Source organism: Trematomus bernacchii, unplaced genomic scaffold (genome assembly GCF_902827165.1).
Source record: "Trematomus bernacchii unplaced genomic scaffold, fTreBer1.1, whole genome shotgun sequence".
In the NCBI taxonomy this organism is placed as follows: domain Eukaryota; kingdom Metazoa; phylum Chordata; class Actinopteri; order Perciformes; family Nototheniidae; genus Trematomus; species Trematomus bernacchii.
Genome location: NW_022987720.1, coordinates 19,305,069 through 19,327,956, shown reverse-complemented (window position 1 = coordinate 19,327,956; position 22,888 = coordinate 19,305,069). Strand labels below are relative to the sequence as shown.

General features: G+C 39.8%; 1 protein-coding gene across 4 annotated transcripts in view; it reads right to left on the bottom strand.

Annotated features, from left to right (window-relative positions):
• LOC117492337 (ras-related protein Rab-26-like) overlaps positions 1–22,888 on the bottom strand; it is a 99,342-nt gene that overhangs the window by 7,969 nt on the left and 68,485 nt on the right. For 3 of the 4 annotated variants that reach the window (XM_034142526.1, XM_034142523.1, XM_034142525.1), the window contains 3 exons: positions 22,667–22,708; positions 21,035–21,101; positions 14,585–14,637 (listed from right to left, as the gene is read on the bottom strand). In XM_034142526.1, coding sequence (XP_033998417.1) covers positions 14,585–14,637; positions 21,035–21,101; positions 22,667–22,708 — 162 coding nt within the window. The remainder of the gene's footprint in view (positions 1–14,584; positions 14,638–21,034; positions 21,102–22,666; positions 22,709–22,888) is intronic. The other variant, XM_034142524.1, reaches the window with a different exon arrangement.

Sequence of the window (22,888 nt, the reverse complement as noted above, 5' to 3'; positions counted from 1 at the left end):
TCACCGGGGTCCCCTCCAGCCAAAGGTGATGTGAAATAACAGGATGAGATAAGAAATGTGTGGACTGAATGCCTGAATATCAGAGAGGTTAAGAGACTATGCACGAGTCAATTGGAATATTTAATATAAACAGTAGGTGATTCATCAAAATGTATAAAACATGCGCAATTATGAACTTTTTTCCATCTTTCAGTGTCCCATTTGCTGTCCGTAGCATTTTTAAACCTTCTCCCAGTATATTAGTATTCAGACGTAGTCAAACCCCCACACATCCTGACAGTGGAGCCTCGAGCCTTCCCCCAGACAATGACACACATCCAACAGAGTGATGCATCACCCTCTACAGGCTCACATGGTTAGCATTGAATGACAAATGCTCACACCCACAGGTGCTAATAAATAAAATATCTGCATTTTAGTCATCACCCCATACTACAAACTGAGAAAGTGAGTGACTTACTGCCTGAGTCCAAACGCTTAGTACTCACAAGGGAGAAGATGACATTTAAAAAAAGAAAGTGTTTATCCGTTTAAAACAAATAAAATCAAGAAATCAATGCTGAATCAGGTTTGCAATGTGATGTGCTTAATGAGGTCAGAGAGGTCAGTTGGTTTGAGAGATGGTTGCCCCGAGTTTCATTAATAAGACAGTCAGCTCCACCTGTGGGGAGTGGAGGGCAGATCAAGAGGGATATTTAAAGCGACAAGAAATAAGGTCTGTGTGAGCACTCTGATTTTCTGAGATGGCTGAGAAAAGATTGCGTTTGGTCATCTGAATTTGGCTTTCATCCTGTGCTGAAGGAGTGGAATGTCACCGAGAAGCATTTTCCATGTGGATAATTACCTGCTCCGTGCATAATTACATTACTTGTCAAGGATTTGTCAACTGTTTGCCATAATTGCTTTTTGAAAATGGCTCGTCTCTGAAGTCTGCTCATGCTTTTAAATAACTTGTTTGTATGAGGAAACTTGTATCATTCAAATTAACATACTGCTGTGAACGTTTGGCCTTTGTTTTAAAAAGGTTGTTCATCTACCCCCCCCCCCTTTGCACATTTCCCTCTCCCACGTGAATTTGACAGCTTGCCTCTGTGACTCTCTCCATATGCTGTGATTACTGATGAAGTGTTTATAAACGTTAGCTCGTAATGAGATCAGTCAGGTGGTTATTATAGCGCACTCCCACACGGGTCATTTCATAGATTCATCATTTATTCCAGAAGATGTCACTTGTCACCCCCATCCAGGAAAATGTAAGTCTCCTATTATCATTCATTGCGAATGACAAGTGGACAAACTGAACAGCAACAACAGATCAATTCAGTGTGATTTAGATATCATTTGAATATAAGGGAGATTAGATATGTTAGTGCATTTATATGCTCCGATAGTTGATGCTCAAAAAAACAACACAACTGCATTAAGAGACCAGACTCCAGCAAGTGATAATTGAAGAGTAAACAAGCTTACATAGATAATGACACTGTGATGAACAGCCATCTGAGAGCCATTACATCCCGGTGAGAAGCTGAACAAACAGTGACATCCTGTCAGGTCTCTCCTCCAAACAATGTAAGCCTGAAACATGAGGCTCTGGAGCGACAGTATTTTACAGTAAAAATAAAAAGCCAGTTGCCATGGCTGAAGGAAGGAAGGAAGGTTCATTTGAATTCAAGACTAATATCAGGATCTCTTGCCAAATGTCAGAGTACAACGTGGCCCGGTGGCAGAAGAGGTAATAAATGTCTCCGTGAGGCAGCTGGGAGTTTGTTTTGCTTGCAAGGGCAAAAACACTTTTCACCACCTTTGGATTTCTCAGTAGTCAGGGCTCTGATGAATTAAAATGTCGGTTAGAAATGTTGTAGAAAGTAACATGTTGATGCAATATTTGAATTTGACAAAATGAGAATTAGTTGGCATTTGCTCTAAAATATCACATTTCTTAAAGCTAGAACACTTAATACATCATTGAAACTCACACTGCTCAACTGTAGAAGTAAGAGACGATAACAAAAGGCAGAGAGGACGATGTGACCGAGGGAGAGAACGAGTGAACGAGCCAGAGATGTGACAGAGACAGAGAGGGTGCCAAAAGGAAGCAAGATGGAGAGACAGACAGTGACAGTGAAAGACAAGACAAAAAGATCTTTCTTAGAGGGGGGAAGATAAAAGCAAGGCAGATGGCTGCTGCGGCGTGACATTGGTGTGACAAGTTGTCACTGGTGGAGGTTTGTGAGGGTACTTCTGATGTTGCCTGATTCCCGTTTGTTGTCAATGAGATGAAAAAGCAGAGCTGTGTCCTACATTGGGAAGACTAGTCAGATCTGCTGGTAAAGGAATACTTCATTTTTCTTCCAGAGACAGAGAGAGTTGTTTACCTACCAGAACCCAACAGCAGGTCTAATCTTTACGTACAGTTTCATCAGATAGTTTAAATCTCAGTTTCACATTCACCATATAGGATATTTGACTTTGAGGTCTGTATTCAAATATATTGCCATTTCTCAAATTAAGGGATCAGTACCTAAACACGGGTTATGTATAGGCGCTTAAATATTGTTGAAATAATAGCTAGCTTGTGTGCTATCAAGACCACTAGTTGTACAGTATTGCTTAATTATAAGATGAAAACTGATAACACGACGTGTTGCCATATTAAACTCCTTTCATTAAAAAAAACATAACATCTGAATGATGTGTCCTTGAATTCCCCAATGTGCTTTGATCACTGACAGAAAATAATGCTTTCCTTATACTGTATAATCTCTTTGCATCCTATTAAAACACATGTCACACTTTGCCGAGTACAATAACACATGCGACTAAACTTCATCAGGGAGCCTCAGAAAGTCTTTCCACATGACCCAAGTTTCCCTCGGTTGCACTTTTGTCTAAGCAGATTTGCTATGGGTGACAATGCTATTCTTGCCAAGCTTTGATCAGAGTATTTCCGAAGCAGACAGACGGCAGGAGTCTGCTCCCAACAACCGGCAGAGTCGCACTGAGCCATAGAGGAGTGCAAGGAGAAAGTAGGACTTCTCCCCTGAGAGCAGGTTTAAGCTCCGAGAGGCAGCTCAGTTACATGATGTCACAATCTGACACGCAAGGAGGAGAAATCCTGTCACACATTCATGCAGGTACACAACCAACATCAATATTTGATTCATGCCAAACCAGGGTTCATAATTCTGGCATTGGCATTTTCAGATCAGCTTGTTGACATTTGTGGAATCACTTGTTTTCTTCCACAGATTTTATTGGCACATCAAATATCTTCATGTGATCAAGTCTCTTTTGTATAATAACACTGCACATCATAAGAAAGAAACACCGAATACAACAGATTGTAAGCTGTTTTCTGTGGCCTGAAAGAGAAGTTTTTTTTTTTTAATGTTTATATAAGAGCAGCTGAACCGTCTGTCTGCTAGCAAACATGGGTGTGAGACATGTCTGGATGACTGATGTGCTTCGAAAAGCTGCAATGAGTGAGACTGGTATAAAAGGAACTATCCTCACCTCTCTCCATGCTCTCAAATTAGTTTATGTGCTGTAGAAGCTGAACATATGCACTGACCCTAAACCTGTGTCTTTCAGTCAGTGATAATAAATAAATAAAACCTAATAAAAAGCTATTCATTTTGGAGTGGAAGCTTTGATTTATATTTAACCAACCCTGTGGTTGAAAATACCAAATGGATGTTAAAATTAATAAAATTATTGCTTTGCTGCAAGGAAAACTTCTTCTTGTTATTCATCAGTTTACTTTTTTATGGATATTAATACGATTCAGCTTGGCCCTCTGAGCAGACGGCACAAAGACAAAACAAATTGCCAAAGGGAGAAAAATGACTGTTATAGCAAAGTATAAAACAAGGTCAACACAACATTTGCAGATTCAGGTTGTTTCTTGGAGAAAGAACAAGCCAAAAGAAAATACTGGCAACCATGCCATGGTCGCTAACTTGCTCTGAAACTGCAGCATGTGAACATATGTAAATATTCAGTTTCAGGTTAAAGTGTTAGATAAAAGGCAAGGGAAAAAGTCCTGACCAAACTATAACAACCACTAACTCCCCCAATTGGTTGCCTGCATTTGCGCATACATATATTTGACTTCTTTGATGTGCCTCATGTCTGTGTCATATTAAAGATTGTGCCATATTCTTTACTTTAATGTACTTCATTTAATATGTACATTTAGAAGTGTTTTTCAGCAGATCTTTCCCTACTTTGACAACATCTATCTGACTTGCATTAGAGGGAGAAAAGCAGAGGTGAAAGTCTAATTATGCGTTTCATTTGCGGCAAGTCAAGAGGTAAACGAAATCAGTTCAGACACTGCCAGTGCAAGGCAGCAAGGCAGGATTTATATTTCCTCAAATTATGATTCTATGAATATAAAAAAGGGAATTCATAATATTAAAAAAATGGGAATAGAAAGGGGTACGTCCAATCTCAAGTGCAGTCAAAATGGAGATTCAGAGCAAGTAGGCTGAAAGCTCCTAACACTGCAGTAAACTAACTTGCAAGTGTGCAACTTTGCCACTTTTTCCTTAAAATAAACAAATATATATGCACCATGCACCTAACCGAGTTGCTGGCAGTTTTTGAGATTGTGTCCTCATTATCCTGATGCCCTGTGTGCCATCTGCACCAATTTGTTTCCAGAGACATGTAATGTGTGTCACAGGAGTATGTTGGGCTCAGCGCCTTCCTGTCAATCACACTGACATCTTGTCAGTCCTTGTAAACACATTTCGTCTCTTTCAAATCTTTTTTTGTTGTCTAAAAGGAGCTTCTATTCTAGGCAGAAAAACACTTCAAGACTTTGAAACAGTCAGCCGTGTGGGAGGAGGGTGGCCACTGCTGAGAGATTTTAACATCCTACCATAATATTGTTTGTTTCTCTTACTTAAAGAACCCAACAACACTTTAGATCCCGTGCTAATGTCTTGCCATGTTGTAAGCTTGTTTGACCAGCTATTGACACCAAGTGGATTCTGGTACAACAGTCTAAACACAAAACAGCAGTGGCATTAAGCACCAAACATTAACAGCAACTTAAATGCTCCATTTCCCTCCTCTGGCCACCGGCACATTTTACAGTATGACCATTTACTCAATGAGGTCCAAAAAACTATGCAGGGGATAGCTAAAATCAGAATGCTAATAGATACAACACTTAAATGTTGATGCTAGTCTACGGTTTTTCCATGAGGACCTTTCTAGTTAAGTATGTCACAATCTGTTAACATTTGCTACTTACAAAACACAACACCCTTATTCTCAAACAATGGCTAATGCCCCTTTCACACCAACGCAACTCCGGTTCAAGCTCCGTGCTAGAGCTTTTCTGGTTCAGAACCGGTTCTTCGGTTTAGCGCCGGCTCTTTTCACACCGCTCAGAGCCCGACTGGTGCTGCCGCTGCTGCGTCATGACGTCACAGTTTACGTCGCTGAGTTTCTCCCCAACGCCGGAGCTCACCTCACAACAACGGGCCGGGGACTGCGTTGCTTTTAATCATACGAAGCCAGATTAAATTAAATAACGACTTCTCCAACCTTGTACTTTTCTCCAGAGTGCCGTGGTTCATTGTTTATTAATGTGTTTCAGCGGCATTTACCGACCGCTGCAGTGCTGGCCGGCTGCTCTTCAACGGGAGTGTATTCTCCCGTTAGCTCCGGGTTAGCTCACACGGCTCTAAAGTATTCACTGTCTGTCACACAAGCAGCTGATACATATCCCCAGTTCCCCTTAAGTGAATGTGTGTCAGTCTGAATTGACGCTGTTTGGTGTCAGTCTGAATTGACGCTGTTTGGCATCACAACGCTGTTATGAAAGTTTCTCTGGTATAACATGGGTGATGTTAGCATAGCAACCGAAGCTAAACTGACTACTTGCTAAGCAGTTTTCTACAGGCACTTTTTACCGACGTATTTTTCATTATGATTCTACTTGTGATAGTCGGACATGACAACCTGTGCAGCCCATGTATTGATTCCATCCGATAGCTGCTATAATAACAAACAAAACGTCTGCCTGCTCTCCACAATGATCAATAACAGCGAACGGATGGTCAAAGTAAACAGAATCACACGAAGCCTGGTTAGTGTTGCCTGACTTTATAAAGTGTGTTTTTTTTAACAAGTGTGTGGTTGCGTTCTAGTCACTTTGCTCAGCACTACTGCTTGTTACAACTTGTATTTTGCCGTACTCGCCTTAAGTGTTAGCTCAGGTTAATCTCGCCCCCCTCCGACGTAAGCGTGACGTATGCGGTTCTTGCTTCTAGACGGACAACTTTTTGGTGCTCGAAACGAACCGGATTCCGGAGCTATGACGCTACTCCGCTGCGGTGTGAACAGGAAAACCCGGTGCTTTTCAAGCACCAGCACCGAACCGGCCCTGAAACACCGTTGGTGTGAAAGGGGTAATAGTAAAACTGGATAATCTACAGAACTTGTAATAAAAGTTGAAGGTTGCTGTTTACAAATTAAATCAGTCTTCTTCAAAAACGAATGAATATAATCAGTGTTGATACACTCGTATAAGGCAACTACATTTTTTAAAAGGCCACTTGCTATTCTGAACATATAATTGAAATCAACTCTGTCGAACAAGAGCTATAAAGTCCTTGTGTATGCAAGATAAAGAACTGCATGGATTAAAGGTCAGAGATAACACAACAAACATTGACAACGTTTCTGCACTTTTCATGCCAGTTAGAGATAAAACCCTCAGAAAAGACAGAAGAGATGGACCGTGACAGAATCAAGAGAGCTTTATATGCTGGACTTTGTCAACATGAACATTAAGAATATTTTTCTGAGACCAACTGTTTACTTGTGCCAAAGAGCGGAAACATATCTCAGTAAACAAAAGCACCAACTGTCAATAGTTGTGACAAACGGGAAAGATGATGCAGAAACAGACACAAAAGGTAGACAATGATTTTAATTTCAAACCTTTATTTAACCAGGTGAATCTCTCTCTTTTCTTCCCTCTTTTTTTGTGTAACCTAATTGCTCCGGTGTCTTTTTGGCTTTCGAAAATAGCATTACCTTAGTTTTATCAACATTTAAAATAAGCTTAAGCTCAGAGAGCCGAGTCTGAATAATATTAAAAACAGCCTCCAATTTAACAAAAGCCTCCTTAATGGAGGGACCTGCACAATACATCACGGTATCGTCCACATAAAAATGTAAAACCGCTCCATCCACATTTTGACCTAAACTGTTGATATACTGTAGATCAGGGGTCGGCAACCTTTTTGATATGAAGTGCCATTAAAAAAAAAAATTGTTATCAGCGTGCCAACGATCGAGAATTATCAATGGGGGGGTTGAGGAGCTTGATGCTCGTGAACTATCAACAGGAGGGCACATTTAAATAATTGGTTTAAACGGCATAATAATAAGGACGATCGTCCGTTCTGTGATTCTCCAGAACACACGTTATGATATTAGGGTCATGCAGAGTGAGATGAGATCGCTGTCCCTTTAAGAGAGAGAGAGAGAGTGAGCGAGCTTGTGTATGTTTCTGGAAGTGAAACGAGGCAGCAGAAAAACAGAGGTCTGTGATGTATTTTGTGAAACAGAAGAACAGCTAAATAAATGCAACGGCCTCCCAAGAAGAGCTCGCCTCTCTCCAGTCATTTAAGCTAAAGTGGGTTATTGAACCTGAAGCTTGTTGCTTCTGCCCTCCTCGACTACGGTCTGGGAGCCGACAGGAAAGTTCAACACACAGATGGCCAGTCCGCCCCTTTGTAGCATATTATTTCATTGAGAGATGAGCAGATCGCCACTGGGCTTTCAACTAAAGACACAGCCACGCAAAAACTGCGGCATTTGTACAGCTCCTTATGGGTACTGCAATTTGTGAAGTGCTTTCCTCTGTGGTGAAACGATCAGCCCTGCACCACAGAGGAAAGCGGCAGAAAGTCACCTGGAGTTAAACAGAGCGGGGCTGCGCTGCGTGCATGGCTTCCTTCTGCAGGTAACGGGGAGACGCGCTCTGGCGGCGGTCTCGTTCAGGATCCAAAAATACAATTTAAATATTTTGCACACTTATTCCACTTATTCCTAGTGTGCCAATGCTGGCACGCGTGCCAGGGGTTGCCGACCCCCGATATAGATGGAGAATAATAGTGGACCTAAAACAGAACCTTGTGGTACACCATTTGTAATGTTTAACCACTCAGAAGTGAGCCCATCAAACTGAACACATTGGGACCTTTCAGAGAGGTAGTTCACAAACCACCCCACTGTAGCCTCTGCTTCAGGATATGATGATCGACGGTATTGAACGTTTTGGAAAGATCAATAAACAGAGCTGCACAACTCTGAAACCTGACTGATGTTTACATAGGATGTCATTTTTACTTAAAAACACCTTTACTGGTTCACTCACTAGGCTTTCAAGAACCTTGGCCAGAACTGACAATTTAGAGATGGGTCTATAATTAATTGGAAGAAGGCACAGTGCAGGACTCCTGGCTCCAATTTATCGGACAAATCTGTTTCACATAAAGGTGTTCAGGGAAAAATGCCAACATAAACTGACTTGGTGTAAAGTAAAAAACAAAAACAACTTTGTATCTCAGATTGCTCATTGCAAGCAGCAAATACTCTGTATGCAGCATATTTCTGTATCAATCTAAAAGCTCTGTACCCAAGGCTACAGCTAAACAACATTTTTTAAACGTGCATAAACACTCCTAAATGGGTTCCAAGCTGCTGCTTTTAAAGCTGAAAAACAGATAGAAAGACCGCTGGCAAATCATATTTTCGTTCAGAGCGTTTGAATGACTTTGCCCTTTGTCAGCCCCCTCACAGGTAAAGAGCTTCCTTCTGCAGAGTTGCAACAAACTCACAGAAACATAAAAGCCTTTTCCCCCCCTGGTGAGCAGGCAGAAACGAGCTGTTATGTAACAAAGAGCAGCAAAGTGATGGCCATCCTTATTTCCATACCCTCCCCCAAAAAAAAAAAAAAATGCAGCAACAAGGACGAAGAAAGAGAATAAACTTTTTTTCCATGGAAAGTCATATTTCACTCATCTGATTCCTTCAGGGAAATCAAATTGCTCCAACAACAACAAAAAGTAGACAGCTGACAGGACATCATCATCTTGCTGTGTTTGAATGGGTTATTCAGTGTCGCATGTTTTTCCACTTTCTATCTGACATCAAAGCAAATGGAAATGTAATCATAAAGCAGTTCAACATCAACAGTTTGCCTTTGCAGGACTACTCTCCACTGGCGGCTCCATCTTTGACTCAATAGGTGGTTATTTACCAACAGACTATTAATTAGCAATTGCAGGTGCTGTGTGAGTGGGAAGATGATGAATGAGGATTACTGCGTGTCACGACCTCACTAACACGTAGTAAACCTGATGGTGCAGAATAATCCACAATGTTTCACTTGCGTGAAATGATTTACTACATAAATGCGCCACTGATTATAAATGAATGGTATTTAAATTCATATCACTGCATTATTTACTGACCCTTTCTCATCCCCATCTGGTGTGGTGGTGCCATGACATTTAACGGCTCTGAGGTAAGCAGGCGGCCATTTCATTTGAAGCCGGTCCATGCCCCGGGGACAGAGAGAGAGAGATGAATGAAGGCACGAAGATGAAGGTTTCATCTCTCTCATTGCTTTTATTGGGTTTCTACAACACACACACGTAAGCATGATCAAGCATTAGGGCATCAGCACACACAGATGTAAGAGCAATCGCAGCTGCAAAGCAATAAAACATTTAAAAATAAGCATCAAAGGCTGTTCGATAAGAATCTTTTAATTATATTTATAGAGCATGTGTTCTAATCCAGGTCACATCTATTGATCTGCACAGTCAATATAAAACAGAGTTTGTTTCTTATGAGACTGCTTTACTTGGATCCCTGCCTGGGTGCTGATCAATTCTAATGTTATGAGAACGCTGTGGGGATTTCAAAAGGTTCAGCTTCAAAACATCACGACTGGAATTACTGTCACGTCAGCAGAACAGCGAGTCCTACAAAATGAATGGCAAAGAATGTTTGTCATTGCCTTAAAGTCAATACAAAAAGTTATGTGCTTTTTTTCTGATCTGCCAGAGATCACATTCTTTCTTTGCCATTGAATGAAACCATGTAATTTGAAGCGGATTGTTTATAGTGACGAATACAAAAAAGTAATCCCTTGACCGTAACTTTCCCATAGCTCAATGAAGCCATTGAGCATCCTTTCAGCTAGTTGTTCTGTTTTTTTATGCAACTTTAATCTTTACATTTAAATCTGGTAAATCTACGGTTTGCCCACAGCTCAATACCAAACAGCTGACTTGTTACGAGACCTTGCCAGTATTTAGGCATAGCCACAAATTGAAAAGCTGATGATAATCACCAGAGCAGTCTGTTGCTCTTTCTAATTGTTGGGTCTTATGTGACAGACGGAGAGCAATGAATTATTCCGTTTTGAATCTTTCTGATTGCCGTCAACAGTAAATGAATCTAGCTTTGAATGATAGCACAACAGAAGCCAGGCTGCATTTTAACAGGAGGAACCCAGATAAATGATTTGCAGGACAGACGCAACAGACTCTTATAGTCTTCCTGAAGCACTTCTTCTGACAAGACAACATTCATCACGTTACTAAATTGCTAAAGTGTTTTTGCTTCAATGGCTAACACCATCAACCACTGTACTTGTGTATATCAAACAATACAATAGATAGAAGACTATAACTGACTACAGGAAGTTACTCTGACAGCCTCTGCTGTAATATGCAGTTTAAAATACACAAACTAGAAAAAAACTCAAACAAATCTTTAGATTAAAGAAACACCACTAGCATCTTCAAACCACTCCAATCACAATTTCACTATCTAATGACAGCAGCTATTTTAGATGCAGTTTAGCATGTCAGAACATAAGATAAATTGCTTTGACTAAGTGTCTCCCACCTCAAGTTTTAAGTCTTTCTCTCTGAGATGAATGACAACTCCTATGACGCAAATGCTTTGCCTGCCTTAATGTCTTCTAAATAATAGAAAATAATACACCACAGAGAGGTCTGAGAGCAGAGGAAGAGGGGAACGTTTTTCCTCTCGTTTCTCCTTCAGAGTGGCATTCATCACCATTAGCGTCCATTAACATGAGTTAGTGCTCGTTTGGCAGCGGTGTGCCAGCAGGCATCTGTAGTTTGCCACCAGCGTATATACTTGCTGTAACAGACTAAATGTGGATTTTGGGTTAGGAACGGAAGAAAGGTAGGAAGGCAAGAAAGGACTTGTCAAACTGTGGTTGTGGTCGATTTGTCAATTCTGCTTAGGAAGGTTCCTAACTGAGGAAAATGACCTGGAAGTAGCCATGATGAGAGCTGTTCAAATTATCTTAAGCGCCTTAAGGCCCGGACACACCAAGCCGATTTTGGCCGTCGGTGGGCGTCAGGCCGACGATGAGCGTCGACACGCCCTACTCAGATTGGTGTGTCCCTCACAGTAGTGTCTTTTCAGCCGTGCCGACGCCTTTTTGGCCGAAAACCGTCGGCCAAAGGCAATGTTTGTTTATATCACGCAGTCTTTTCTTCTTCTCTGTCTTCCGGTTGTTGCCTCTTTTGAATGACGAATACACACTACCGCCGCCTGCTGGTAAGGAGAGTTATTGCCACTCACGCATGCGCAGTTCGTACGTGCTACTTAGCAGACTTGAAGTCTTTGCGGTGTGTTCCAGTGCGACATATGGCCAAGACGCAGGAAATGTGAGTCGACGCAACGTCGGGACGTGTTCTTTGGTGTCAGTTTGGTGTGTAAGAGGCTTTAAAGGTCACCGATTATGCAAAATCCACTTTGTCATGTCTTTTATAGATAAACATGTGTCCACTATTCTGAAAGTTTCAGGAAAAAAGATTCGCTCACTTTTTGTCCTGATCCATTGATTTAAAAATCCGTCTGAAAATGAGCTGATCAGATTTTGGCCACTTTATGATGTCATAAAGGTTTTTTGTCTTATGTAACCATTAGCCAATCACCAACCAAGGTAACCCCCCCCGCCCCCCACCTTATCACCTGAATCTCCTCCTAGAGCACCATTGTGTTCTTTTTAACCAAATATCTCTCAAAGGGGCGTTGGGAGTGGCTCCTTATTTCCATCTAAAGTAACAGACAGAGAATCAGCACTTTTGAAACAGAGGGGTTTATGGGATGCTACAATGATCTGTTTAGTATTTCGAGCCAAACACTTCAGAGACATGTTTTGTATATATCTGAGACCTATAATATATAGATGAAAAACAGTATAATAGGGGACCTTTAATGATAAGGAAATGAGCTTCAGTTCTCCTTGTGGTTAGGTAAAAACCAGACTGTATATATAAGGTAAAAACTAAAAGTCTGATAGGTGCAGCAATGAAAAGCAAGGTACAGTGAACAATAAGAATCATCCAAGATTTTAAGTCTTCAAAGTTGGCTAAGGTGAAGGCTTAAAAACAACTGAAGCTTGAAGCACGATGTGTTGGACAATGAAGAGAAAAGACTAAAGCTGAATGTCTTCTGTTTCACCGGCCCTGAAGACTTTTTATTTTAAATTGTTGACATTTACTCATCCGGTAACTGCCTGCCCAACCTATCGGTGTCCTACCTGTCCAGCTTCTACACCCACACACAAACTCGCCCCCCACCTATTTTTGAGCTGCTGCTCATATCTGTAGCTAAAGGACGAACCTCTTTCTTTTTTAACAATGTCTCAGAGCGGATAGGCACATCATAATTCTCTGGCAGAGACTTAAAAACACATTATTTTCATTAAAGAAAATATTTATCTGAATCAATATTTTCTTTAACGATTTGAAGTAATTAGTTTGCAATTCTGTATCCTTTCAAATCCTTTTTCCTATGGCAAATTAAATCCAAATAACCTTTTAGGTCAGGTTGGCCGTCTTCTTCCTCTTGTATTGGATTTTCATGTTATTTAGATTTGCCAAATCAATAGGTGTACGTGTAGCCAAGACTATATTAACTTTTAAATTGCTGTGAACTAAACGACAGACTGCACCAACCACCTTTTTTCTTTATAATAAGGTTATATGTATATAAATGTTCATGGAACAGTTTCTATACACGCATGGTAACTTTATAAAGCTGTGTATCCATCAGATAACGTAGGAAATAAAATGATATCCTGGGTACTAATGAATGGTTTCCTTTGCATGAGTGCTCAGGTGATAAGAATCAGTTTCATCCTTTATTACGTTATCTGTTTACAGCCTTCCTGTTGCCAGGGAGCAAACAGCCACAGTATTTCAGTCAGTGCCAATGAGCAGGTCCGGCGCCACAGTGGTCTGAATGGAGTCGGACCGCACCAGCCCGGCTGGGTCCGTTCTGTTACCTTTCAATCAATGTTGGTTATCTCTTACACTCAAAAGACATCATCTTACTGCTATTGACCAAGACCCCGCTCTGTAATATTGGGGCTGGGCTAAATGCAGAAGATGGACGACCCAGCAAGGACTAATCAAATATAACTTAACTCGGCTAAATTGCTTCATACAAACCATTATTTTTCAATTGAATAAACTTGGAGATAATGTGCACTGTAAAGAACAAGAGCAGAGGAGGCACCGCTTCAGAAAGGGCGGACATAACAGAGCGGTGACCTTCAGATCTTCATAACTAGTTTAAAGTCTTCTTCCAAACAGCATGATTCTCATTTCATAAATGATGGTTCCAACTCAGTAAAAGACAATAAAGAGGGGTATGTTTTATGATGGGCTACCTTGTGTTCGACAGTTCATGAAAATGTTAATTGTATTGTTCAGCTAACTATTTATTTTTCCAGCGTTCAGATTCATTCTCTGGTCTCAAATCACAGTGGTCGAAACGACAAACTCAGGAGGAGGGGAAATCCCAGAAATGAGATACGGCCATTGCTTCTCTATGGTTACCATCTATAATGTATAACTTTAAAACTAAAACTGACATCTATGATCCAGACAATAATTAATACATAGAGGGATAGCAGCCACGCCGGGTGAAATTCAATATCTTTATACTTCCCCTTATCGTAGGCAGAAGAGTAGGGATGAGACAGATCTGAGGACAGCTGATTGGTCCCTAAGGTCCAAAGAAAGGACACAGTTTTGACTAAAAGCTGACCTTGCCATCGCGCATCACAATCAATGTCTCTCATTCCTCTTTTTCCTTCTGCAGTTTTTCCCCGCCCTCTTTTTCACAGATTACTCTCTGCTTGTTCAACCAACTGTCACACTGGCTTTGATAAAAACATGGCCTAATGATGTTGGCAAAAAACCACTGACAATGAAACTCAGCATTTTGGAACAACAAATTCATATCGTCCAGATGTTACTCAGCCTTCTGTGACAACACAGCCTTTCAATTCATAAAATCAATCTGATAGAAAAGTATATTCATTTAATTGCAAGTTACCAAGTCAGGTGTGCCATTTGCATTGTTGCACATGTTTACGAAAAAGAACATGTGCTCATGTAATGTATGATAAAGTGAGAATGAAATGATTAATGTTACAGTATCTTACACAATTAATAATTAGAACAAAGAGAAACCAAATGTAACCTACCTTTATGTTGTCAAAGGATGATTTGTTGGTGACGTCATACAGCAGAAGCAAAGCTAAAAGAAACAGAAAGGTTTATAGTTTAAGAAATACTTTGACTGCAAATAATGTATATTGGAAGGGTTAATCCAATCTTTAACCTTGATGTCTCAACCTTCAAAATTAAAATCATGAAAGATTTAGATTATTTTCACTCTGCGCCCGAGGCTGAGCCAATTGGTCTCTGTCTCTTGGCTCTGTCAAAGTCCTGCATCACAATCAGCTAAAGTTGATCCAGAAATAGAAGTTAAAGTAGGAAATGTACTACACATTGTTAAAGGAAAGTCGCTGCAAAACATGGAGCATCCAAATGGCCGAGCTGGAGTCACTGTGTACATTTGACAAACCTCAACCTTCAAATGGAGCATTGTTAGATTTGCCCTAATCAATAACAGTGCTGTCCACATTTGACACACTGGATTATCCTGAGTGGAAGCTGTGACCTGAAATAACACAGCAGCAGCGTGGTGACATGTTGAGAGTTTGTCCTTCATTTGTCCAACTTGTTTAAAGCCCTGTTGAACTGATCTTGAGCAAGCCGACTCATTACCATCCATTCTTTAAGTTTCCCTGATCCAGCTACATTTGTGTTGACAAATCAGTACTTTCACGTGGACACACAAAAACGAAAGTGAATACCAAGATTATGATAATAAATTAAGGCATGTGGTCAGTCTAAAGTAAAACAATCACATGTTGTAGAGCTAATGGCAGGCACAATGTTTTATTGAATATGATAGGATTGTCAAACTTCACTGATTTATCGTAAAAACTCTTCACAGTATTTTTCAAAACGTTCTGCAAGTACAGGTTTGTTTTTCCTTCAGTATCTGACAAGCCTTGGTTTTTATCAGTTTAGGATATACAGTCTATGGTTTTTATCCATTATGTTACTCTGATGTTTGTTAAAATGGAAGTGTGCAGCTGAGAAAGGGGGTGGCCCAGCAGAAAGGAGCCTGATGCACACTGACAGCTATGTAATAAAGCTGAGCTCTGCTAAACTTGTCCTGGAGGTCTTTCTCACTCTTTAGTTATCATTCAGTAGTAAACTGCAACAACCCTGAGAGTGTATGTTTGTTTTCTATAGGTAATGCTTCAGTATCTGCACTGCAAATGTCAGCCCCAATTGTAATTAATGAAAAAAAACAACAACCAAGAGTTTACCAAATCCCTCTGTATCCGTCCTTTCTGTAACTATTGCACAATATACAGAAGCTCAATTTTCTTTTGAGCACTGGAAACAATATTATAAGTGAGATTTAGTTGCAAATATAAAATAGAAATGTAGTTTTGAGTGACGTGATTAACAGATTGTGAGCACAAAATAGAGAAAGACTTGAGGAGGAGAGAAAGGTCTGAAGCTGGAATAAAAAGCAATACGACAACAAATTAGATTGGCCTTCATTTGTAAGACACTTTTTAAAATGGAAAAACAACACCACCAAGGATGACGGGCTGAAAACAAAGATGAAGCGGAGCAAGGGAATTGGAGAAGATGTATGTATCTCCATACAGTCACACACTCATTCTCATAACTGGGATTTCATTTACTAGTTTTTAAAAGCTTACATTTTTCCTTATTTTTAAATGTTGCGTCAATGCTTTTCATTAAATATACAGTGCATTGTGAAGCACCACATAATTACAGGTCTAGAACATTATCAAACATCATGAAATTAAATTGTCTTTGAATTTTTAGTTTTGAATTTAGGATTCCTTCAGAGACGCAAACAATGAAAAAAAGTTTTTCTAAATCGGCCTCATAACACACACACATGCAGTTTGTTAAATAGAGGCAGGTCATCTTTCTTTTTAAACATGTTGACTGGAATTTTCTATACCTCAAGTTTACAGATGATTTTTACAGTCTGAATAGTTTCTTTCATGTTGGGTGAGGCACCTTACAAATTTCACAATAGGCAAAAAAACAAATCAAAGACAAGGAGAAAGAAATAAGATTGCACTGTTGGTATCTGAATTACATTTAATTGAAGCTGAGATGAAGGGATCAAAAGAATAACAAAACCCTTCTGTGCCCGAGCAGAAAGTCCTCCATCAATCTGGGATGGGACAATTGTTGTGCAAAATTACTATGTGAAAGGAGAGGCATATGATGGGACTACAAAACCGTCTACCATCGTGTTCTTTCCCATTTAAAAAAAAACTAGATTGTCTCGGTGAAAAGTTTTGCAGACTTTAATTCCCATCCAACAACATCTCCAGGCAAACCTGTAATTTACATTTCTTCTTTGTGATTTTTCTCAGTTTTATATCCATCTGGGTTGCTGCTTCATCACAGGGCACACAAACAAGCTAGACCAAAATGAGCATTTAAACTGTATAAAAAAAACAAAAAACATCCTGAAGCCACAAACATCCTGAAGCCACAAACATCCTGAAGCCACAAACATCCTGAAGCTACACACTTTTCACACAGAAATGAGCTGAATAATACCTAATGGCCGTCTACACCTTTTCTCCCACACAGCGCACATTCACCACTTATAACCTTCTCTCTCCGTCCTTTTCCAGAGCCTCTACTAACAGTCGCTCACCCTCCCACACTCATCCTCTCTTTAGATTCACCAACACTTTTATAAACCATTAAAATAGTTAGAGCTGACCAAGCAAGCCGAGGTCTTTTTAGGACCCTAAGTCACAACATATGTGACCTGCTCTATCGAAATCAGTCGCATTGACCCGAAGACACATTTTGAGTTGTATACACTGTTGGAAAGAGGAGATTCCTAGCTTTCTAATAATATCAGGATTGTTGTTGTACTCCAAATATTAAGCAAAATATGTCACATTATATAATGACTGTCACCGAGTCATCATTTTGAGAAAAAGGCCTTCAAAGTTTCCTCTTCTCTGGAATCCATCGATCTGATTGATTATTAGCGGAGCAAATGATCAAAATAGTCCGGAGGGGAAATATTTCCGTTTGGATTACTGGTCTGGGGGAAGCTCGCGAGTGTGTGTGTGTATGTGTGTGTGTGTGTTTGTGTATTTTTGCGTTTGTGTATATTGTGTTTGTTTCCCGGGGAAAACACTCACGAGAAACACCGGCTGTTGTTATGCTTGCTGTGACGTTAAGTTACTCCGTTCTCCGCTTGTAATTATGCCGTTACAAGCTTCATAGTTGTATTTATCATCTAAATTTGCCGAAACAAGTTTAATATTCTGAAAGCCAAGACTTTGTTTAATTGAAATCAGATGAAAACAAACTGTAACGGACCCCGCCGTGTTATCTAGATAACTATATGCCTTACATTCATAATTTCAGCCGGAGGGAGGGGAAGCCGCGCTACGGAAGAGCAGATTGCGATTGAGAGGTGCCTGTCATCTTCCCTTCACAAGCTTCACAAATGTATTTATCGTGTGATTTTGGAAATAAAAGTTTCATATTCTGAAAGCCAAGACTTTGTTTATTTAAAATCAAACAAAACACCCGAACCCCGAAAAAATAGTTTTTTACGCAAATCCACGTTTATTTTGAAATGAGCCGTTGCGACATCCGACTGATTTCGATAGAGCGGGTCACATATGCTCTATTTATTTTTACCAAAACAAGCCTCTTCTTGTGAGATGTAAAACCAGCCCATCATTGATCCCTCCAGTAAAACACAAGAGGATAAAAGAAGATAGAAGATAATCCACTACATTAACCTAACATTACTAATTGTGTGACATAAGTGCTATAACTAACAAGTTAAACAAATCTAAGACAAAAATGTAAAAAATATTGCTCATCACTTTAATCTTCCTGCATATAACTTGGGTGTATCATTTTCTGATTCTACAGCAATATATTTCACTATCTACTTGTAGAAGTACCTCTGCCACACAGCACTTACAGATTGTTATAATAGTCGAGGCGTAGCTTGGCCCAAGGTCTGCTGGCGTTTCACAGAGATACTTTGATGTAGACAGATGTACAGTCTAGCTTTAAAGAGACAGAAGTCACCGGGGGCTAACCATAAGAACTACTTGTGTTGTATGATCCGTTCACTGTGGTGATACGAGGATGGACTAAAGTACACTCTGCAGATAAAAACTCGAGTTCAGAGTTTATAGGGATCACAAAGGGAATGACAGTATTCTGTATTATTATGTTGCATTGTTGGAGAAGCCTGTGACCTAAGATTTTCAACGACATAATTACTCTGTAGCTATGTTAGTTTGACAATAAAGAACCTTGAACCTTGACAGTGTAGAGTGTATCTACATTGTGTAGAGCAGAGTAGACAGAACAAAACGTTTTTGATTTTGTTTGAAATATTTAAAGCTGGGGAAACAAAAGTAGCAGAGCCTTTTGTACAACACTTCAGAAACTTTAAAAGCTTACTGACAGGAGTTTGTTCACGTTAGACGAAGTTGCAGTGAATCACAGTCACTATCTACATTGCCAAAGGCACAGAAGACATTCATTTACATAAGGCTGTCAAGCTCTCATCAATTCTACCATCACCACCAATAAAGTTTGACGGTCTGAATTTAACCTTGAAATACCAGAGGCTATCTCCAATTATTTTCTCACTTCAGCTCCAGAACAGCCAGGTGAGGAGGGGATGTGTTTAAAAGAGGTCACATCTCTTGGGATGTTTTGAGATGCTTGATGTTTTCTGTTCAGTGGTACAGATAGTGCAGCTGCCTGAACTTATCCTGTGATATGCTTCATGGTGGTAATGGAAAAGCAATTTTAAATCCTGACACTGAAATGTCTAAGGCTGCACTTCAAAGATGTGGGATGTGTTTTTCAGATGAAGGAAAGTTCCCGGGCGTCGTGCCTGAAACTGGACCTGCTAAAAGTCTTCCAGGGTCTCCTTCCTCCAGCAGACGTATAAATAAAGCAAGATCTATTTGTCCAAGGTAAGGCCAATACGGGACATGCATGAGAACAACACACCGACACAGATCAGTTTATACTTACAAAATCATGTTCTAACAACCTGTCCCTGTTGCATACACTTAAACAGATCGTGCAGACATAGAAACCTCCCTTTGATCACACAGAGATCAATGACTGCCTGGAGATTAAAAGACAGAACCAAGCCATGCATTCTCAATATGATGGAGACACAAAGACAAACTGCAAAATTGTGTCAGCATAACCTCCATTTCCAGCTTCAATACTTTCAACTGGCTGCTATATTTTCAAAACTGCAGTACTGGATGTGTAGTTATAAATTGTGTAATTTCTACTTTAATATTGAATATTTGAATGCATGCTTTTTAATTAATACTAAGCTATCTTTGACTCTTTACTTGCTGTAACAAATGTAAATGTCCCCTCTGTGGGACGAATTCTTGTCGGCATGTTCTCATCTCTTATGGAGCCATTTTCACTGAAACACTTTTTATGTATACTCTTCAGCAGGAGTGTGAGTGATATGGGAAAAACCTCCACAGAAAATGTAGTTTAGACTCTGGGGGGTGAAACCGATCCTGTATAATAGCTTAATAGGCCTTTAAGTGCTTTTATATACAAATATTCACTGATAGTTTGAATAATGACTCCCAGACTGTGGCCGTCTTCTGCACATATTGGTTGAATGGTAGACTTATCCATGTGGTACCCTTTGATGTAGCCTATGTAGGTATTATGTATTTTATTTACACGTATATCTTGCTTTAAAACCATGTGCAAATAGAAATTCAAGTAACAGGCTTTGTATGCGACTTACTTTGTTTTCTCCTGACATAAATGAAACTAGATGGTTAAGGAAAGATATAACATGACTAATCAGACCTTATTGTTTTTTCATACTGTTCAGGGTTTGGGTTTTAGTTCCTCATACAAAAGCTTATGTGGATTTTATTGAAGCAATTCACTATGAGCAGCCCTCCCTTAGTTAGAAGCTTTGTGAGAAAAACCATGTAGTCGGGCTCACAGAGATTTGACTGATTACAAATCATCAAAGAGAACATGAATCCTCAATGTGTTGTATTTCCATCCCAGGAAAGTTAAAAATAACCCTCAGCTCTTAAGAGTACTGCACAATGGAAGAAAAACAATCTCATCTACACCACCACTGCTGTGAATTATAACACTGGCATACACATATTAATTTTCATGTCAATAGAGCAGGACTTTTCTAGAATTCTCCAAAACTAATTATCCTTGTATCTTAATGGCAAAGAACAATTGTTTAAAATATAAAAAGGTATGTTAGAGCTTCCTCTGTTATGAACACTTATGTACATATTGTAGCAGCACCTGACTTTATTAGATATCATGTGGTAAAAAAACAAACACCAAAATGTTAAAACAGCACTGTTAAGGCCATAATCTGCATATTAGGCTGCATGTTAAGTATCTAAAGTGTAAAACAAACCAAGATTGTTTCCCAACTCAGAAGTTAATCATCTATAATTTAAAAACGTATAGATGTGTATATTAATGTGTCTTACCGTGGGCGTCACGGTAGTAGGCATGAGTGACACTGCGGAACCGCTCCTGTCCAGCTGTGTCCCAGATCTGCAGAGAATGAGAGAGGAAGGTTATCACCGAATAGAAAATGAAGTTCCTATCTTTTTAATAAGTCCTCTGTTTGCTCATCCATCCCACTAGAGCTCATTATGAAGCCCTCCATTCAATTTACTCCTGTGATCCTGGCTAAGTCTAGAATATGGAAATGAGATATGCAGGACAATTGAAAAGGCAATTTTCTTGTCAATTCAGCACTGAAATAGATCAGTACTTTAAAGCTGTACTAATTTAATTCTTTTGGCGACAGGGGGGCAGCACAGCAAACTGAAAACCCAACAGTGATATATTATCAGCATAAAGCTTGTGTCTTAGCAAACGGTTACCCATGTACGAATCAGCAGACCCGTAGTAACATCATTAGTACTTATTAAGAGTCATGTTTACTAGCATCTGATTAATGAAATTGCAATATTTTACTGTATTTTGGTGCAGACCCCTTTAGCTACTGGAAACAGGGTTAACTAAAAGGGACGAAAGGAACTCAGAACACTAAGGTTTAAGGCTGTAAATAAAAGCAATGAGTTAACAGTTGCTAAAATCACTGTGACAATACACAGTGATTTGATCCATTGTTGATATAATAAATACTGGTTCTTAAATAAGTGCAGACTTAAGGTCACAGCACATCCATCATTTTTTATCTGGAGCTCAGTCTGGGTCATGATATTGAATATTAATCGTCTGTGCTCTTTGTCCCCTCAACCAACCTCAGTGGAATAAGGCTAATTAAGTGTCTTTTTCGCCATCAGGCAGCAATGACAAGTACAATTTCGGCTCAAATGGCAATTACTTTTATACTCTTCTTAAAGCAGACCTGTGCAGGTTTACTACATCTCACTTTCTTGCTGTAGATTTTAATCAGACATTTTTCTGGACCCTCCCTCTTCTCCCTTCTCTCACTGAGACGCGTCAGCTTCATTACTGGTTCTGTTTTACGACCCCACCCCCCCAGGGCCAAGAGGCCATCATGAAGAACGGCAATTACTGGAGGAAAAATAACTCTCCTTCTCTCCGTTTCGGCTACAGGGGGCTCAGCAGACTGACTGAGCCAATTTACCTCAACTAAATACATTACAGAGCAAAGGCCCACTTCACCAGCCTCCGTTGACTCCTAACTGATCATTAGGGATGATTCACATATTTACTTTGTGAGAAATATCAAAAACACAACAATGTATTCCAAACAAGAAGGAAGTGTGGATTAGGGAAGAAAAACTCAAAGCCTCATGGAAAGTATTCATGGAGATGGATAAACCCTAATAAGGGCTTTTTGTATCAGGATCATTGATTTCCTCACAAACCAAGGCCACAGACACTGTCATTTATATTGTGTGATTAGACACATGCATCACAAAGCTAAAGTGAATAACAGGCACTGCTAAAGCTAAAATGGTGGGGGTTAAGAATAGGATAGGAAGGTTTTCAGTGTACAATGCCATAGGGGGTTAGACACTGATTGTTGTTTGGTTGACGCCTTTCTTTTAGCAACAACATTTACCATATACAAATTGTGTAGAAAAAGTAGTTTGTTCAAGATTAAATTAAGTTCTTACCTGGAGCTTCACCTTGACTCCATCAATGTTCAGGACTTTATTCTGGAAATGAAAGCAAGAAATCATAAGTGACAGTGCCTACATTTAAACCCTTTTTCCAACTAGCATCAACATCTTCAGTGAGTTGAGGAAACAACCTGAGGTTTGCATAAGTGGCAGACACCTGGCTGAGCTGTCTCTTCCTCTCATCTACCAGCCCCACTCTCCTCTATCAATATTGCA